We start from the raw sequence: 17,656 nt of genomic DNA on the forward strand, positions 1-17,656 counted from the left end.
ACTTTTTTAAAGAAAGATAATGCCTGCCTTTGCAGGGCGCATCTTTTTAAATTTTCTCAAATTTATTATGTTATTAACAACAATTACAGATAAATGAATGTGAAAGGTAATATAAAAACTCTGTAGCAAACACACACCTGGCTGTGTAAAGAAAGGACAGTACTTTCACTGTTAAATGGAGGACTAAAGCTGAACAGAATCTCTGGTCATAGTCTAGCTTAAGCACCCCTGAGAGTTCCTAACTCTTATACATGAACAGGTAATCACTGCATAAGAGAAGATTCTCTCCGTCAGGTATCGCCAAATCCTGAGTCTTTTGAAGATCCTGTCCTGTAAACCAGGTTAGTTCTTGGCTTTCTCCACTACTACTGTGTTTCCCCGAAAATAAAACCTAACCAAAAAATACGCCCTAGCATGATTTTTCAGGATGACATCCCCTGAACATATGCCCTAATGTGTCTTCTGGAGCAAAAATTAATACAAGACCCAGTTTTATTTTCAGGGAAACACGGTAGCTTAGTACTGGCTTTATCAGGGCATACAGTCACTTTCTTTCCATCCATCTACCCATCCATCCATCCATCCATCCATCCATCCATCCATCCATCCATCCACACATCCATCCATTCATCTTCTCCCTTACGAAAGTTTAATTGTTGTGTCCTCTCCTATTTTTCCCATCCTTGTAGGTAAATGCTTTAAAATTCCTTTCATTATAGTTTTAGAGGGTTTGGAGGAGGGAGCAAGATTAGATGCATATTTTCATCTGCCACCCTAAATGACAGCATAATATTTACAGTACAGGAAGGCACAAGTTAACCATCGCTTTATAGATTAACATTTAGTTTATTTCAAAATTTTAGATATTGCAAACAACACTGAAATGACATTTCTGCACATTTGCTCCTATAGGATGTGTTCTTTGGGAATGCAAACTCATATGACCTTTTGGAGAATTACTCAGCAATGACTATCAAAATCAGAAATACACATGATTCAGGAGTTTATAGGCTATATATATTTACAAGTTTGATGGATATTGCCAAATTGCCCCCTAGAAAGGCTCTATCAATTCACTTTCTCATTAACAGAACACGAGAGAGCCTGTTTCTTTATATTAATGCCAACACTGCGCTATATTAGTTTTTAAAAATCATTGTCAATCCAAATAGCAAAAGAATATTTATTTGATTTTGATTATTAGGGAGGTTGAACAGCTTTCCGTGTTTAGTGGATTTTAGTACTACTTCTATGCATTACCCATTGCATCTGACCATTTTCTACTGGATTATCTTTGTAGGAAATACTTATATATTAATATTTTATATTAACCTTTTATCTGTTTATAAATTGTTTTCCTCCAGTCTATCAGTCTTTCTTTAGGGATCTTTTGCCATTTAGAAATTTTACATTTTTGTGTTGTATAATTCCTATGTTGTAAAATTTTTTATGGTTTCATGATGCTAAGAGAATCTTACCCTCCCAAAATATTTTAAAAATAGTCCCCTGTATTTTTTTTTCAGTTGAAATAAAGTATTCATTGAGTGTTTTGCACTTCCTCCCACCCCCGCCTTCATCATCCATAACTGTGAAATTAGAACTACTTGGGAGCAAATGGGGCACTGAGTAACCTGTATCTTTGGAGGCATAAATTCTCTTGGAAGTACATAAAAAAAGAATTTCTGCAATCTTTGGGCATTTGATCTACATCAGGAAAAGATGAATCAGAATAGGTGGGTCATTTTGCAAATTATAAGAATTTATAACAAAATAGTTAAAAAAGCATCAACATTGTTTATAACTCACTATTAGCTAATGGTGTTCTCTGGTTTCACGGGAGCTTATACACATTTCTTATCCTCCCTACTAGATTATTCTCAATTTCTTAAAGGCAAGAATTCTTGTGTCCAGTACATCATCAACTAAAATGCTCTGAACATAAAAGATGCTGGAATATTTGATAAATTAATTTTATCTTACAGAAATATAATTAAAACTAAATTATTTAAAAGATAATATACCTTACACTGAAAGACACTATAAGCATAATAATTACAATAATAATCACAGCTTCTAACACCTACTGGGTTCTTAGTAAATGCCAGGCACTATGCTAAGCCCTTTATATACATTCTCCCTATTGAGAACATAGACTGTATATGTATTTTCTCACATACATAACATTAAAAATATCTTCCCGTTGCTGGAGTGGAGAGTCATATTTTGCTCACTTCCATCACTGTTTCGACATATTTTTATTTGAGAAAGTTTCTGCAGAAGGATCATTCCATGTTTGATCTTAACTCTCTCTTTACAATATCAATATTTACAAAGTGATTTCTTTCAAGGCTTGGATAGTAGAAAAACTTAAGTTCCTACTTATGTACCTCGTGTAAACCCGATTTCAATTTCATCACCATTTCAGAAAGATGACGATTTTCTAACTTGAGTGACTCCAGCTGGTCCAAAATCTCCTGAGAAGGAAAAAGCAGAAAAAACAAGTAAGTAAAAACAACAAATAAATCAAGTACATCTTATAAAATTATTCCACATGTAATTTTCATTCGGCAAAGTTACATTCTTTATTGATTTACAAGTGTATACATATATATACATATATACGTATTTTTTTTTCTAAAAAGATGTTTCAAGCTGAATTAATGCACGTGTAATTAAAATATTATTATAAGAAGATGAATCAGTTCACTGGGAAATCTCTACCCACTCTCCTCTAATTTGGTTTCTACCTCCAACATCAAGTGGATTATACTCCTTTAACAAAATAATACTTTATTTTCAGTCCTCATTCTCCTTAGCTTTTCTGCTTGACCATTGCTACTTGCAAAGAGTCCTGTCTTCCCTGGCTTCCTGCTTCCTTAGTGAAATCTGTCTGGTTTCCTTCCTTATTGCTACTTTATTTATTTATTTATTTTGTAGCTCCACACCAACACATTTTTTCACCCTAAATGAATAGTATCCTAAGTTTGATTCAAGTCTCTGTTCTTAATACGTCATGCTCTCTCATTTTAATCTCTAAGTTTCTCAGGTAGTTTCAAACGCCAACCTCATGCAAAGACTTTCACAGCTAAACGTCTTACTCTGATTTTAATCTTGAACTTCAGGCCTTCTGTGACATTTGACTATTAGATAATTCCATATGAAAGTCCAGCCTTTATCCCAAGCCAAATGTGCCAAACCAATGTCCCCTCTGCCAGCTTTCCTATTTTGTATACCTTTCATACAAATTCATTATCTTCCCCAAGTGTGCCCCCTATGCTTTCTCTATTTCAGTAAAAAGCATCACTTTCCAATCAGTTGCCCAAGCTGGAATCCAGTGACATCTTTGCTTAACTCTGTCTAACTCACCTTCCCTGTCCAATCAAATAAAAAACCCAGTCAGTTTTACCAGCCAAATATCTCCAGAATTCACCCATTTCCTGACACCTCCCTTGCCCACTGCTCAGGCTGCCATCTTACTGTTAAAACAGAATCTAAGTGGTCTCTTTGCCTCCTTCCTTCTTCCCCATATGACGACCGTATAGTCCTTCTATCCTGCTTAAAGCCATATGCTAACAACACTCAAAATAACACTCAAACTCCTTAACATGCTGACAGGGCCCTTTAGGAGGCAGTGCCTGCTTTCCAGTCTCATCCTTTGCCACTTGCCCCACTTACACTCCAGTTTGTCACAGTGAACATGTCACACTCTCACCACACACCATGGAAACAGTTTCTTTACTTATCTGTGTCTACTCTCACCTCCCCACCAATCCTCACTAGAATTCTTGTTACCCAGCATAGCTTCAGCTCAAAGCAGGTGTCTAATAAAAATTTACTGAATTAAATACTATGGAAATTATATCTTTAATAAATTCAATCTTCCAAAACAAACTTCAAATAAAAAGAGGTTTTGTTCAATTGTCACCTTGTGCTCTACTGCTTTTTCTTCTGCCTTTTGTATCTCTGCTTTGAGTCGCTTTTCCATGTCAGAGGAAGAGCTTTTGGCAGAAGCAATAGTGATATCTCGCTGATGTAACTCCCGAGTTAGCTGGGAGATTTCCATTTTCATTCCTTCTAGTGCAGAACTGTAACTTTGTTCAGCCTGTAAAATCTGTGCTTGCAACTACAAAGAAACAGAAAGGAAAGCATGAAAAATGAAGAGAAAGCATGTAAATAGAAAAACACATTAATAGTTAAAATAATAAGGTAATTTTTACCTTACCTCAAGACATGAATATTTCCCTAGATTAAATCTGTAAACATTAGCAATTTACCAAGTTGCATATCTGTACTGAAGTTCAGTTAGTTACACCCACAATCTCAAAACAGGGAGAGATGAGTTATTCAAATACTAAGAACTAGCATCAAAGTCCATGCATATATTAATTTAGAGGACAGCACCTGTGACATTCTTTCATTTTTTTTTTTATTGAAAATCTAAAAATTTTGCTTATATGGTTTCCTGGTCCACAGAAAATAAGAGAAAGACAAGACGAAAAAAAAGGCTAGAAGTAATCTCAAAGAAGTAATAAAAAATATGAGTCAACAGCCAGGACAGCGAGGGCCCATTCATGTGGAGACAAACAGCTCTGCATATCTCAACAGCCAATAAGAACATTAATTACGCCACAGCATAGAAGAGAATACATATCCAAAACCACCTTTAGCTGGTAAGAAAATGTTAAATGCTAGTGCATATAATATCTTTATGCAAGCAGAAAAGTGTGTATCTTTTAGAAATATTTTCATAAAAACATGTTTAAAATAAAGCTTTAGAGTTCAAAGAAGGGAAGGCTTTAATTATCTTGAAAATATTTGTATGGCATCCCTGAGGATGCCAAAGAAAGACACTTTCCCTAAGCATATTCCAGGTGCTCATCTACTCCTGAATATCAAGTAGCCCTTTGAGATACTTTTTTCATTCATTAAAAATAACTCCTGTAACTTCCCAACCCACAGCTCAGTCCATAAATAACAAACTTTGCAATCCCAAGCATGCAGATTTTTACCTTCTTAATCTCTGCCCTGTACTCATTGTTATGTACTTCCATCTTCTTCAATTCTTCATATTTTTCCATTAGTTCTTGGCTCAGCTGTTTACACGTACTACTCACAGATTCCAAGCTGTATGACAAAAATAAGTTCACATATTTAAAACAACAAAAACACTGAAACCCACAAAATGAATTATCTAATTTACCTTTTTGATGTCTAAGACATATCTTACACATCACCTCCCACCCCAAATTAAAACTCATTTCTAATTTCCTTATCACCAGAGGTAGCTAAATCCAATTCAAGCACTTTCTGTGTTTACCTATAGTCTTTCCTTCTGCTTAAAATTTAACTGATTACAAAATTCTAAAGATTACAGCAACTTAGCGAATTTTTCCTCTCTAGTTTTACGGGAGCTGCCATCATAATCTATATCTTCACTACACTTAATTACAATTCCATCCTACACACAGCTGCCAGAATTATCTTCTTTAAAGAGTTTCCAACTTGTCACCTTTACTTAAGAATCAACCCTTTATCAGATGTGAGAACCTCAGGGGCACCATACCCCTCTTATCTCACTGCTCATTTCTGCTAATAAAATCTTTTTGCTTCTAAATCAATAGGCTTTACTGTCTGCCATGTTCCATTTGCTATGCCTGATTTCTTGTCTTGTCATATACCACCATCTCTTTGACCACAAAGCACCTTCCCCTCCAGCCTGTCAATGGAAGATCAACACCCTTTCTAGAATCAGATCAACATTTACCTAAGAGAGCTACCCCAACCCTCATTCCTCCAATCGCCTTAAAAACAGATTTTTAATTTTTTTTTTATTTTTCAATTACAGTTGACATTGAATATTATATTAGTTTCATATGTACAGCATAGTGGTTAGACATTTCTATAAATTACAAAGTGATCCCAATAAGTCTAATACCCACCTGGCATGATATAGTTACTACAATATTATTGATTATGTTCCCTTGCTGTACTTTACATCCCTGTAACTATTTTGTAACTACCAGTTGGAAATACAGTTTATTTTCATTTTTTATAGCTTGAATATCTAGAATTTTCTACCTGAAATCTTTAAATTGCTCTTTAAATTGCTATTAGGTCCTTTAATGTGTATATTTTGTCTCTTGAACTACAAATTCTATGATTAAAATAATGTCTTTTACTTCTTAATTCCCCTTTCGCTTTGTCCACCATTCCCTCAGCCCCTGGATCCCTGGGTTCTAGACAGTTCAATACAAATACTTAGAAACTCCCTCGATTGTTTCACCAACATAACCAACTTACCAGATAAGCTGTCATTCAAAAGCACCATCTTTGCAACACAACAACACAAAACAATTATTCAAATTCCTCCAGGTCCTGTTTTAAGGAATATTTTGTTAAAACTGAAAAACATAAATAAACTGTCTAAAAGAATTCCTTTTTCTGGTTGTCTTTTGATACAAAAAAAGAATTTTTTAAAGTCACTGTTTTAGTACTGAACACTGGTGTTTTTATCCATTTTTTCCAATTTTACCTATTTCTAAAAATCCTAGAATGCTCATTTATTTGGTACTTAGTATGTATTTACAAGGTGTCCATCACTGAGTTACAAAAATCAAGGATAGTCCTATCTACAAGTGGGAAACTCGGGGTCTAAAGAGACTAAGGTATCCAGGGTCACACTGCAAGTCAGAAACAAGTGGCAAGCCTTCAGAGCCTGATAAGAGCATAGTAAAATATACATACATGTGAAAGATTACTCAAAAGTCAATCAATGGAAAATCTATGATAAAAATGTAAAATTAGTTCTATTGTCAAAAAAATTAATAAGCTTTATTTTATTCAATCTAAAGTGTGCACATATGATATGATATGATAACCAGGAATATCTTAAGTATTCCAAGATGAAAAAGAAATACAACAAAAACTGGGTATGTGTGTATAGGCATGTATATTTATCATGTAAACAAAATACTTTTCCAAAAACAGAAATAAAAGTAAAAACAAAAACTCCTAAAACTGTTGTGTTTTGTTGTGTGTTTCCATAAAGGCTAATACTTTATATATTTTACCTTTTAAGACACAGAAAATGTTAGTGTACAAATGACCATGATTCATGTTTAAAACAGAATATCAAACTCTTCCCTATCAAAAAGTTTAGAGGTATGACAAACAAAAAGCTCACAAGTATGACACCAATACAAGTGAGCTAGGCAAGATATAGCATATGTCAGAATTAAATTAACACCCAAGGAAATAGCAACAGCACTTCAGACCAGAAATGAAGGAATACCTTGTACCCAGTGAGACCTCACCACGAGCAGCTCCAGTGAGCTGGCTGGTAGAGAGTAAAGCTAATTGAAGGGGTTCTACACAGGTGAAAGGTTGAAAAAGTACAGACAATCAGTACAGACAACTCTGGAGGAATTTGGTTTTGAAGGAGAGCAGAGAAATATGGAAGTAACTTGATGGGGATATCAAGGATTAAAGGGGGGTTTTAAATTTTTCCCAAGATGGGAAATATTAAAGCATATTTTATACCAGCGGAAATGATTTAGCAGAGAGGGAGAACTTTATGATGTAAAAGGAAAAAAAAACTGCAAAAAAGTAACACAAATGGAGTTTTAGGAACACAGACATGTCTTCCATCAATTAACCCACTGTAACAGAACATGGGCACAGATGCAGGCAGACTGTAGACTTGGTGGCAAAAAGATTAGAAGTTCTCCTTTAACTGCTTCTGCTTTCTCATGAAGTAAGGAGTGAGGCCATTATTTTTTTCCTCTAAGTTGATTACGTTAGTTTACTTCATCAACAGGATGATCAAAAGTCATTTTTAACGACTTAAACATTTTTGAAATGTGCATATAATTATCTACCTGCCTTCCAGTCGAGTCACCTCTGCCTGTAGAAGTTCCTCACTGGTGTGGGTAAAATCCAGCTGGGAGAGCACACTCTCTAGATGCCCCTGCTCTTGAGAGGTGCACATCCTGTCTGGCTGAGACTCCTCCGGTGACCTAGAAAAGGACACAAGGCCTTTTCCCTTCGCAAACAAAAGCAACATGCAACCCATTCACATTTCCCAACTGGTTTTGGTAGGGAAAGTCTTTGGAACTCTTCAGTTTGTCTCCTGCTTTATGAAAAGAAAAATGGGAGAGTAAAGAGGCAAGAGATGATGCTTCTCAAAAATCAGCAGCAGTTTACTCCTTTCCCAACTGGAATTTGGCTTGTTTTTCAAGCGAACAAGACAAAATGACAAAAAATCACTTTGTTGACACTTTATTCCTTGAGTCAAAGAAACTGGAAAATCACAGGCAAGTTCTCACAAGAATAGAAATGTGTACCAGACAAATTAAAAAAAAAAAAGGAGTATAGCTCCTTCTACTTCTTTCCTCTACAAACTTCATAGCAGTCATTCTTACATAGAAATAAAATCAGTTTTAGGAGTTTTTTTAACAGCCATCTCAATAGCTGGCTTAGTAATGATACTGATGATAAACAGATAATAATCATGGACTATTTCTACTAAGGAAGGGAGGTCTTCCAGGAGAAGTCGACTATAGTTTATTTCATATTCGGAATTTCACCAAGGGTATGGACTGACCAAGGAGTTTCTAACTTTCAAAACATCAGAGTCTCTTGGTTAGGGACCCAAACTGGAGGCAGAAAAAACTAACTGCACAAAATTTTTTAACACTACAAAAATTTAACTCAGAATTAAAGCTAAATAAGAAAACCCATAATACAATCAAACACAAAATTATGAATATTAAAACTGGTGCTTAATGTCAAAATAACATTATTAATAATATTTAAGATTAATAATATTTGTTATTAATTTTTTATTATTATTATTAATAAGAATAATATTTAAGATTGAAGATACCTTATGGCCTCTACTATGTGTTGAGTGTTGGTTGCCTGTAATTTTGCTTGTAACTTCTCCTTTTGCATTTTTGCCTCATGAATGAAATTTTGAGACTGAAGAGCTGCCTTCAATTGTCTCTTTTCTTCCTGCAGAACCTGCAAAATACTCAGAAAAAAAGTCAGATGTTATTCCAATTTTTCTATTTCAAGAGAAGCAAGCCAGGGAATCAGACTATATATAACAGAGACGATATCAATATGGTTGTCAATATCTGATCCATCGGCTATACAGTAGAGAAGAAACCATAGATTTTTGGCACCTACTTCTAGGTTAATTATTCTCTCTTGAAACATGCATACATACCTTTCCCCAATTATAGAAAGTTTAAAACACACCTCTAACAGTTTTTCAGATTCCCTCAATTTCTCTTCTTTTTGTCGCTGCTCTTGCATAACAGTCATACTGGTTCCCACCAAGTCGTTGACCCTCATGGTGAGGCGCTCTATTTCCAGCTCATTGGCACAGATAGTATCATTGGCCCGCTCCAGCTTACTGCTCAGGTGCTGAATTTCCGACTGGCTGGACAGCTCCACAGACTCTAACTTCTGTTTCCGATTGGCAAGCTGAGCCTAGAAACACACAGATGACCAACAGGTAAAAGCGAAATAATAAAAGAATAATCAGTGAATAAGGAAAACTAAAATGAAATTGAGTTTTACTTCCATAAAAACATAAAGCATTAGCTCATTAAAAATATATAATAACCCATTCATGTTTTTTTTAAAACAAAACCTCTCATGATAAAAACTAGGAATAGAGGGGAACTTTCTCAACTTGATAAAGACTCTACAAAAACCGTACAGCTAACATCCTACTTAGTGGTGAGAAACTTGAAGCTTTCCACTAAAATCAGGTACAAGGCAAGGTTGTGCCCTCTCACCATTCCTTTTCGACATCACATTGGATGTGCCCACTAATGCAATAAAGCAAGAAAGGAAGTAAAACGTATGCAGACTGGTAGGATGAAACAAGATTGGCAAATGAGTTGTTTTTCAATGGGTATAGAGTCTTAGTTTGGCAAGCTGAAAACTTTCTAGAGATCGGTTACACAACAATCTGCATATAGTTAACATTATTGTACTATACTCTTTAAAATGATCAAGATGGCAAACTTTAATGTGTTTTTTACCATGATAAAAAACCAAAAAGATTGGCAAAATGATAACAATGCTGGGTAACAGGTAAACAGAAGTTCATTTAAAAGTGTTTTGTTGTGTGTTTTTTTAAATGAAGACCATAGAGCACTGCTACATACTGAATCACTAAAAGATTTAATTTTGTTTAGTTTGCTAAAAGATAGAGAAATATATTATAAGTAATATATTTTGAGTACTAAACAGAATAGTTTCAGTTTAAACAAAGCTATCAGAAGAATAATTCAAATACCCTTAGAAAGGAAAACAAATGTTAGCTTTTTGAAGATTTATTATTCTTGCCCTAGCTCAGCAGTGGTAAATAAAAACCTCATTTTTATAAACAATAAAGTTTTAATTATGCAGAAAAATCACAATAGAAATTTAAAAAAGGATCTGTAACCAATAATAAGTACACGTCACAGATGAACAATTGAGAACTAAAATTTAAAACTGAAATTTCTTTTTTGATAATATGAAAGCTATAATTAGAATATAACAATATCTTATAAGCTATTTATGTTTGTTTAGTGTTTAAGTTTAGGTCAAAAAACTCAGGTCTAGACATCCAGGTTTTATTAGCCCATTCTGGCTGAAGAGCTTGCTGCAGCATTGAAAATAATTTTCTTCTTTGAGGTTGTTGTGGGTTCCTCCAGCCATTCTAAGTGGAATCATTCACAGCACAGCTAGCTATTCTTGTTAGTTTATCAGCCAGCTGATATTTCAGGAGGATGATCAGAAGCCAATACATTACTGAGACTTAAAGCAGAAAATAATGAAGATTGTTTAAAAAAAAAAAAAAGCTTCCTTCCAGTTCTCTTAACTTATCCAGTCTATTCCTTCCTTCTATAAAACAGATAACCACCGATCTTGACAGATTATCATATTAAACACGTAACATGGAACTATATGTTCTAGAGAACAACATGTAGAAGAAGCATTGAGAGTGTCTAGCACATGACACATGGTCACAAATATTCGTTTCCCTCTACTTTCATTTCCCTTTATGTTCCTTGTTTTTAATTGATAAAGGAAACACTGTGTCCTAAGAAGAAATATTCCTAAATTAGGTGCCTATTTTTTGGTTTTGCTGAAGCCATTAATCCTTCCTTAAAAAAAGGTTTCTGGGGCCAACCCGGTGGCGCAGGTGGTTGGAGTGCCATGCTTCTAAAACTGAGGTCGCTGGTTCGATCCCCACATGGGCCAGTAAGCTGCGCTCTCTATAGCTAAGATTGTGAACAACGGCTCTCCCTGGGGCGAGGCTGCCGTGAGCAGCTGGAGGTCGGTGTGAGCTGCTGCAGGCTGCTGGGTGCTGCTGTGGGCTACCGTGTTCTGCCAGGAGCAGTCGCCAGGGAGCTGTGTCCTACACAACTAGACTGAGAAACAACAGCTTGCGGCAAGGAAGGAGGAGCACAAGAAGGGAGGAAAAAGGTTTCTACTAGTGTTCTAAAAAGTGTTTCTGTTGACACAAAGATACTGCTTTTAATCAGTGTGCACGCCAACACAGACGACTCTCTCAGCGTTTGTGTCCAAGAAGGCTAGCTGCGGCTCCCTGGCTGAGACGCCTCAGGCAAAGGACCCCAGCTATCACAAACACAGAGCAAGATGTCGACAGAAGTAGAGCCAGAAATAGCCAGAACAAGTAAGCCAGAGACCCAATAACAGAAACAAAGAAACGGAGAAGGTAACAGAGAGAGAACAAGGGTAGAAAGAGAGAATTGGAGGGAGAGAAGTAGAGACCAAGATTAGGAGAGTGAACATGAATGTTAATGGAGAGCAAGCATGAGAATGCAAGATGCTGACAGAGAGAGAGAGCAAGAGACAGAGCATGAGTGAGGCGGCAAGGAAGCCAGGGAGGAAAGCAAGCAAGCAAAGAAACAGTGGGCATGAGGACATGAGTGGACATGATGCTAGCACACGAGTACTAGCATTAACCTAGTTCAAATTTAATCAAAACCCTTCTGCCTCTCATTCTTTTAAAATTTCTTAAACCTACCTGAATTATCTCTGATTGTTCAGCCAAAGCTTTCCTTTGTGCCTCCAGAGAAGATACTTGTTGCTGATAAATCAAGCGTTGCTTCTCCCAGTCCAGTGATTTTTGACGAAATTCCTGAAGAGGCAATTAGGTACTCAACTTCTAAGTGCTTGCCCTTGCTGTCACTACTTCCCAGACTCACTTGCACTTTAATTTTTCCCCACATCGCTGGGTACACACGCACCTTTCTCCACAGCAGGAGCCCCATTACTCACTTAGCTGATGGAACTATAGAGTAATACTAAATTCCTTACATACTGTGCTTCGGGATTATCTGTCTTTCTAAGTTTACACCCTCACGGTAAAGAGTATGAAACACAGAAGCTAACACTGGGTTCATGATGATTTTCATAGATTTGCTGCCATCTAGGGTTGTTACAATTTTTTAGTGATTTATCAGAAAACTCATGGCAAGATAACTAAAATCTAAAACTATGATTACGGATATCCCTCACTACTCAAATTCTTGATATCCAAACCCAGGAATTGAACAGATTCAGATAAATTTTCAGAGAAGTCCCTTGGCCCAATTCTTATTTCTCAGTCTCTAAAATTCAAGAACCAAACAGATCCAGATAAAACAATATCCTTGATATACAAATATTTACTCTCTCAACAGAAGAACTACAGACTTGAATAACAAGGAAAATCTGTCCCAAATTTTAACAGATATTTGTAACCCAAAGCCAAACAGTTCAAAATTAATGATGGAGCAATGGTAATTTTAAGTTGCATGATCAAGAAAATGAGCCCAATATTTATGAAAATGGGGTACCATTTAGTACCCAGTTGAGGTGAGTGACCACACATTTAAAATGAGACCAGTCAGCATGATGCTTTTCTCCACCCATGTTCTGCCACACATGACAAGTAGAGAGCGAGCAGAAAGCTAGATTTATGCAGAGTTATGGTTTTGCCAAGTAAATATGATGAAGCAAGAGAGAGGCACTGGAGGTGAAAGGGAAAGGAAGGAATGTAACCACAGAACTTAAGCTGGGTAAGGATTGGTAAATGAGGATATGAGGGAGATCTGAAGCAGTGAAAAGGTGGCAGACTTCAATCACTTTAACGGATGGGGTCAAGTGATTATTGAGAGTCAAGGGACTAGAGCAAGTAAGCTGAAAAGACAGGATGGTAGTGAGAGAATGCAATGCTTACAATGTGATGCTAGGAGGGGTGCGAGTGTTGGTAATGACACCTAAAGAATGGCAATGGGAATAGGAGGATGAGACAGGGAGATCAAAATATCGATGGAGGAAAGAACACCAAGGAACTCAAAGACTGGAATATAATAAGCATCATCCCTGTGGATACTCAAAGTCTCAAGAATTAAGGTAAGAGTCACATTGGAGAGAGTGACTGAACTGGGAGCTGAAATCTCTAAGCCAGGGGAGCTATCCAGGGATCAGGAGATGACGATTTTGGTTGTATGTACATTGGTTGGTGATATAAGCAATGGCATGAAAATTAAAGATCGGATTTTTGAGGCAGAAAGAAAAGCGAATGGTCAGGAAGTGGTAATGAGGAGTTTTGGGGGGAAAAAATAGTTATTACAGAAGAAGGCTGGAGAAGAAGCAGTATCTGTGTAGTCCTCTGATTCTAAGCTCTTCAAATATATACAAATACTGAGATATAATGAATAAAAGAATACTAAACACAGAAATTACAATTCTAGGTAGTAATGACGTATTGGCATTTGTGGGTGACAGGTTACTCTGAGTAGAGCATCGTAAGTAATTATAAAAAGATGCTGAACGATGTTTCTCGAATTAGAATCAGCTAGAGGAGCTGGATAAAATGCAGATTCCTAGGTCTTATGTCATACTACTGCATCAGAATTTCTGAGAGCCTAAAGAGGACCCTGGGTGATTTGTAGGTGCGCTGGTGAACCGATGACATGGACAGAGGAGGGGAGTGGCAGATTCGAGGGGGAAAGAGTGACAGCCCAGTGCTGTTCCTTCATCTACTCTTGGCAGTGCTAACTCACCACCTCCCTTAAGTCCTCTAGGGAATCAACAGCACACACAACAATCATGGAGTTACTCAGTCTTAATAAAAACAAAGACTGCAAAGAGGGAGGTAAAAGCTTACTATGTCTAAATGGGAACTGAGGATAAACAACCTGACACACAGAGTACTCGGCACAGAAGAGCCATGTACTTTCAACATTTACTGAGCCCCTATTCTATTAGGTGGTAAATAAGATAAGGACGCTGCCCGCAGAGGGCTGCTAGTGACGGGTGGTCAACGTTTCTCAATACTGGCGCTTGGGGTACAATCATTCTTTCTGTGGGGAACAGTCCCCAGCATGTTTAGTGTCCCTGGTGGTCCCTGTCCTCTAACCACCGGTTTTACTCCCAGTTATTCTGACAACCAAACCAGTCTCCATACATTTCCAAATGCCCTCAAAGGGTGGTACTGCCCTGTTGAATTACTGATAGCTAGTAACCCCGTCAACCACAAGGAACCAGATGATGATAGGATGTATAGTAGATCACCCTCGACCTTTGAAATAGCTCAGTGGCAGTCCTGGAGATGGTAGAAAATTGATTTCAGGAACTAGCACTATTAGAAACAGCACTTTGCTACACGAAGGCTGACAATCACTGTGAAGGGATTATTACTGTGAACATACCTCTATTTTTCCAGTTAACCTCTCAATTTCAGACCGATCTTCCCTGTGATTTTTGGAGTTTCCTCTGAAGTCCCTCATTTGCTTTTTCTGGAGTTTTTCATAGCTTCTCTTCAGTCTGTCTAACTGTAGACACAGTTATTTCTGGACTTAAAATTTAAGAATGTATAAACAATGGTAGTAGGATAAATTGGTGTTATGAAAGCAAGAGCAGTTCTAAACAGTACTACTGAAAATAGATTAAGAGTATGTTAGATTTGCATATTGAAATACGGAACAACTCAAAACTACATATAAAACAGGAACACTAGAAAGGAAATACAATGAGTCCAAGAAAAAATAAAGGAAACAATATTTTTTAAACACAACATTTTTATGACAATAGCCTTGCACTGAAGGGCCCCCCAACTCACACCACCTCCCCCTTCCAATACAAGCAGCAAACAAAAACTCTTCATTTGCTCTAGGCCTGTGGTTCTTGAACCACTGTCCTGTGAAACACTGATATTCAGTATGCAGGAGAGCAGTACATTGGAATTAAATAAAAGCAGTTCTTTTTCCCAGTCTGAAGAATAAAATTGAGGTAATAGAATTTTATCATGTCTCTTATTTATTCCAAAATGCTTCTGAAACCTTTGGATCCTCCATTATTTAAAATCTAGTAACCGATTTAATTTAAAAATTTATATTTAATAAGTTTTTGGTATCAATATTTCACAGTATTATACAAAAATAGCTGTTTCTTTCAGGTACTCAACCAAGAAACACATTTTAGAATCTCAGTTCTAGGTAGTATCAAACATATAATTAGGCAAGAGTCTCTGCCTAGATGTAAGAACAGAGAAATAGATTTCCTGTGTCTCCCATGGAATATGTATTTCCCACTTTACAAAGTAGAAACTAGTCCTTTAACAAAATTCTCAAGGGTAAAAGAGACAGAATTATACAACACAGGATGAAAATCTCACTTCTTCATGTAGTTTCTTTAACTCCTGCTTATAGTCCAACGCCATCTCTTGCTTGACTTTTTCATGTTCTTCTACCTGCTGACGCAACATTCCAACCTAGAAGCAGATAGGTGGTAGTATTTTTCATTATTAGCATTGAAAAAATATTCCTGAAACATAAAAATAGGAAATAACCTTTGTACTTATCTGTAAATACAAGCTGTATATGGTAAATACCCCATTTCTCAACTGTACATGGTAATACCGACTTCTCAGTAAGTTAAATATCTAATTATTTAATGATCCATAACATTGCCAAAAAATGGAAAACAAACAACTGTTCCAGAATTTCTCGGTTTAAATGAAAACTTGCTCTCACTGTCTGAATTATTGTTCCCAACTTTTATCAAAAAAACAAAAAAAAACAAACTCATGAAAAAATTAAGAGATATCAAGTTATAAGAACCTTGGAAACTAAGAACATTGAACAAAAATCTGTGTAACATCAAGAGTAACTTCTATAGAAACAAGAAACATCACTAATCAACAGTTTATCTTCACACTTAAGGGATCTGGAAAAAGAACAGCAAAATAAGCCCAAAGGGAGCACAAGGAAGGAGATAATAAAGATCAGAGCGGAAATAAATGAAATAGAAACCAGAAAAAAGAAAAGAGTAAGTTCTATAAATAAAAGTGCAAAATATGGTAGAAGAAAGATGGTAGGAGACTTGTACCTGCTTTACCATTTATCCCACATCAGAGAAATCAGTTCTACCAATCAAAGTAAGGGCGTTATCCTAACCCAGTTTTCAATGGTTTGAAACCAGCCACAGCGAGTTTCACCTCCATCAATTTCTATCAGTATTTCCCTATATCTCTGGATAACCAGTTAGTATGCCATCTGTTAATAAGTGAGGAGGAAGACGGAGAATAGCAAACAGGAGGTAATAATTTCAATCACAATACAGAATGGTAATTTTAAAACAAAACAACTCAGATCTTTTTCTCATCACAAGAAAAAAAGTGTTTGTAACGGTGTATGATGATGGATGCTACTAAGACTGACTGTGGCGATCATTTTGCAACATATATAAATACTGAATCATTACACTGTACTCCTGAAACTAATATAATTATAACTCAATTTAAAAAACAAATAAAATTATTATAAGAACAAGAAGATAATGCAATTCCAATTAAATATTCTAACAGGATTTTTTTTTTAACTTGAAAAAGTGATTCTGAAGTTCAAACTGGAAGAATGATTCAATATAGCCAATAAAATGGAAAAAAGAAAACTACTTTTAAAAAAAGGTCTAAGTGAATATTTACTGGATTTCTGGGAAAAAGGGAACTTTCTGAGTGTAAAACTAATGACTCATTTTAAAATAGATAATGTCTATGTAAAAATGTAAAACTTCTATATTTAAAACATCCCATTAAAATTAAAAAGCAAATAAACAGAAAACCATTTATCAAAATATATCAAAGGATTTTTAATTTTTAGGTATCTTTTTCTAACTTGTTCCCACTATGTTCAGAGAACATACTCTGTGATTTCAAGCCTTTGTATTGTGTCGAGATTTACTTTCTGGCCCAGCAAATGGTCAATTTTGGAAAGAGTTCTGTTTGTGCTATAAAAGAATGCACACTCTGCAGTTCTCTTGTGCAATGTTCTATATGTATAAATTAGGTCAAGTGTGTTGATCATACCCTTACTGATGTTTGTTTCTTGTCCCATCAGTTGTTAAGAAAAGTGGGTTAAAATTCCCAGCTACAATTGTGGCTTCATCTATTTCTCCTTATAGTTCTGCCACTTTTTGCATACAGATAAGGACGAGAGAAAGAGAGAGAAATTTCTTTTAAGACTATTTTTTAGATACTTACAAATCTAGATTTTTTTTTTTTTGCCTTAGTTTGAGTTCCCCCAAAGGTGTAGCCTGAGACATGGACTTCGAGCAGATAACTGGAGGTGATCCCAGG

At 36.1% G+C, this 17,656-nt stretch overlaps 1 protein-coding gene across 20 annotated transcripts in view; it reads right to left on the reverse strand.

Moving 5' to 3' along the window:
* The window catches only part of CEP63 (centrosomal protein 63), a 40,751-nt gene that overhangs the window by 5,427 nt on the left and 17,668 nt on the right, over nucleotides 1-17,656 (reverse strand). For 13 of the 20 annotated variants that reach the window (XR_013994929.1, XR_013994930.1, XM_081073283.1 and 10 more), the window contains exons 4-12: nucleotides 15,695-15,790; nucleotides 14,730-14,852; nucleotides 12,056-12,169; nucleotides 9,262-9,495; nucleotides 8,885-9,021; nucleotides 7,878-8,015; nucleotides 5,010-5,124; nucleotides 3,926-4,123; nucleotides 2,388-2,474 (exon numbers count right to left, since the gene is read on the reverse strand). Coding sequence is in view for 18 of the 20 variants with exons in the window: in XM_081073283.1 (XP_080929409.1) it covers nucleotides 2,388-2,474; nucleotides 3,926-4,123; nucleotides 5,010-5,124; nucleotides 7,878-8,015; nucleotides 8,885-9,021; nucleotides 9,262-9,495; nucleotides 12,056-12,169; nucleotides 14,730-14,852; nucleotides 15,695-15,790 (1,242 nt within the window). In the remaining 2 variants the exon portion in view is untranslated. The remainder of the gene's footprint in view (nucleotides 1-2,387; nucleotides 2,475-3,925; nucleotides 4,124-5,009; nucleotides 5,125-7,877; nucleotides 8,016-8,884; nucleotides 9,022-9,261; nucleotides 9,496-12,055; nucleotides 12,170-14,729; nucleotides 14,853-15,694; nucleotides 15,791-17,656) is intronic. The other 7 variants (XM_081073287.1, XM_081073295.1, XM_081073286.1 and 4 more) reach the window with 1 other exon arrangement.

The sequence above is a fragment of the Rhinolophus hipposideros genome (genome assembly GCF_964194185.1).
Source record: "Rhinolophus hipposideros genome assembly, chromosome: 14".
Classification (NCBI taxonomy): Eukaryota; Metazoa; Chordata; class Mammalia; order Chiroptera; family Rhinolophidae; genus Rhinolophus; species Rhinolophus hipposideros.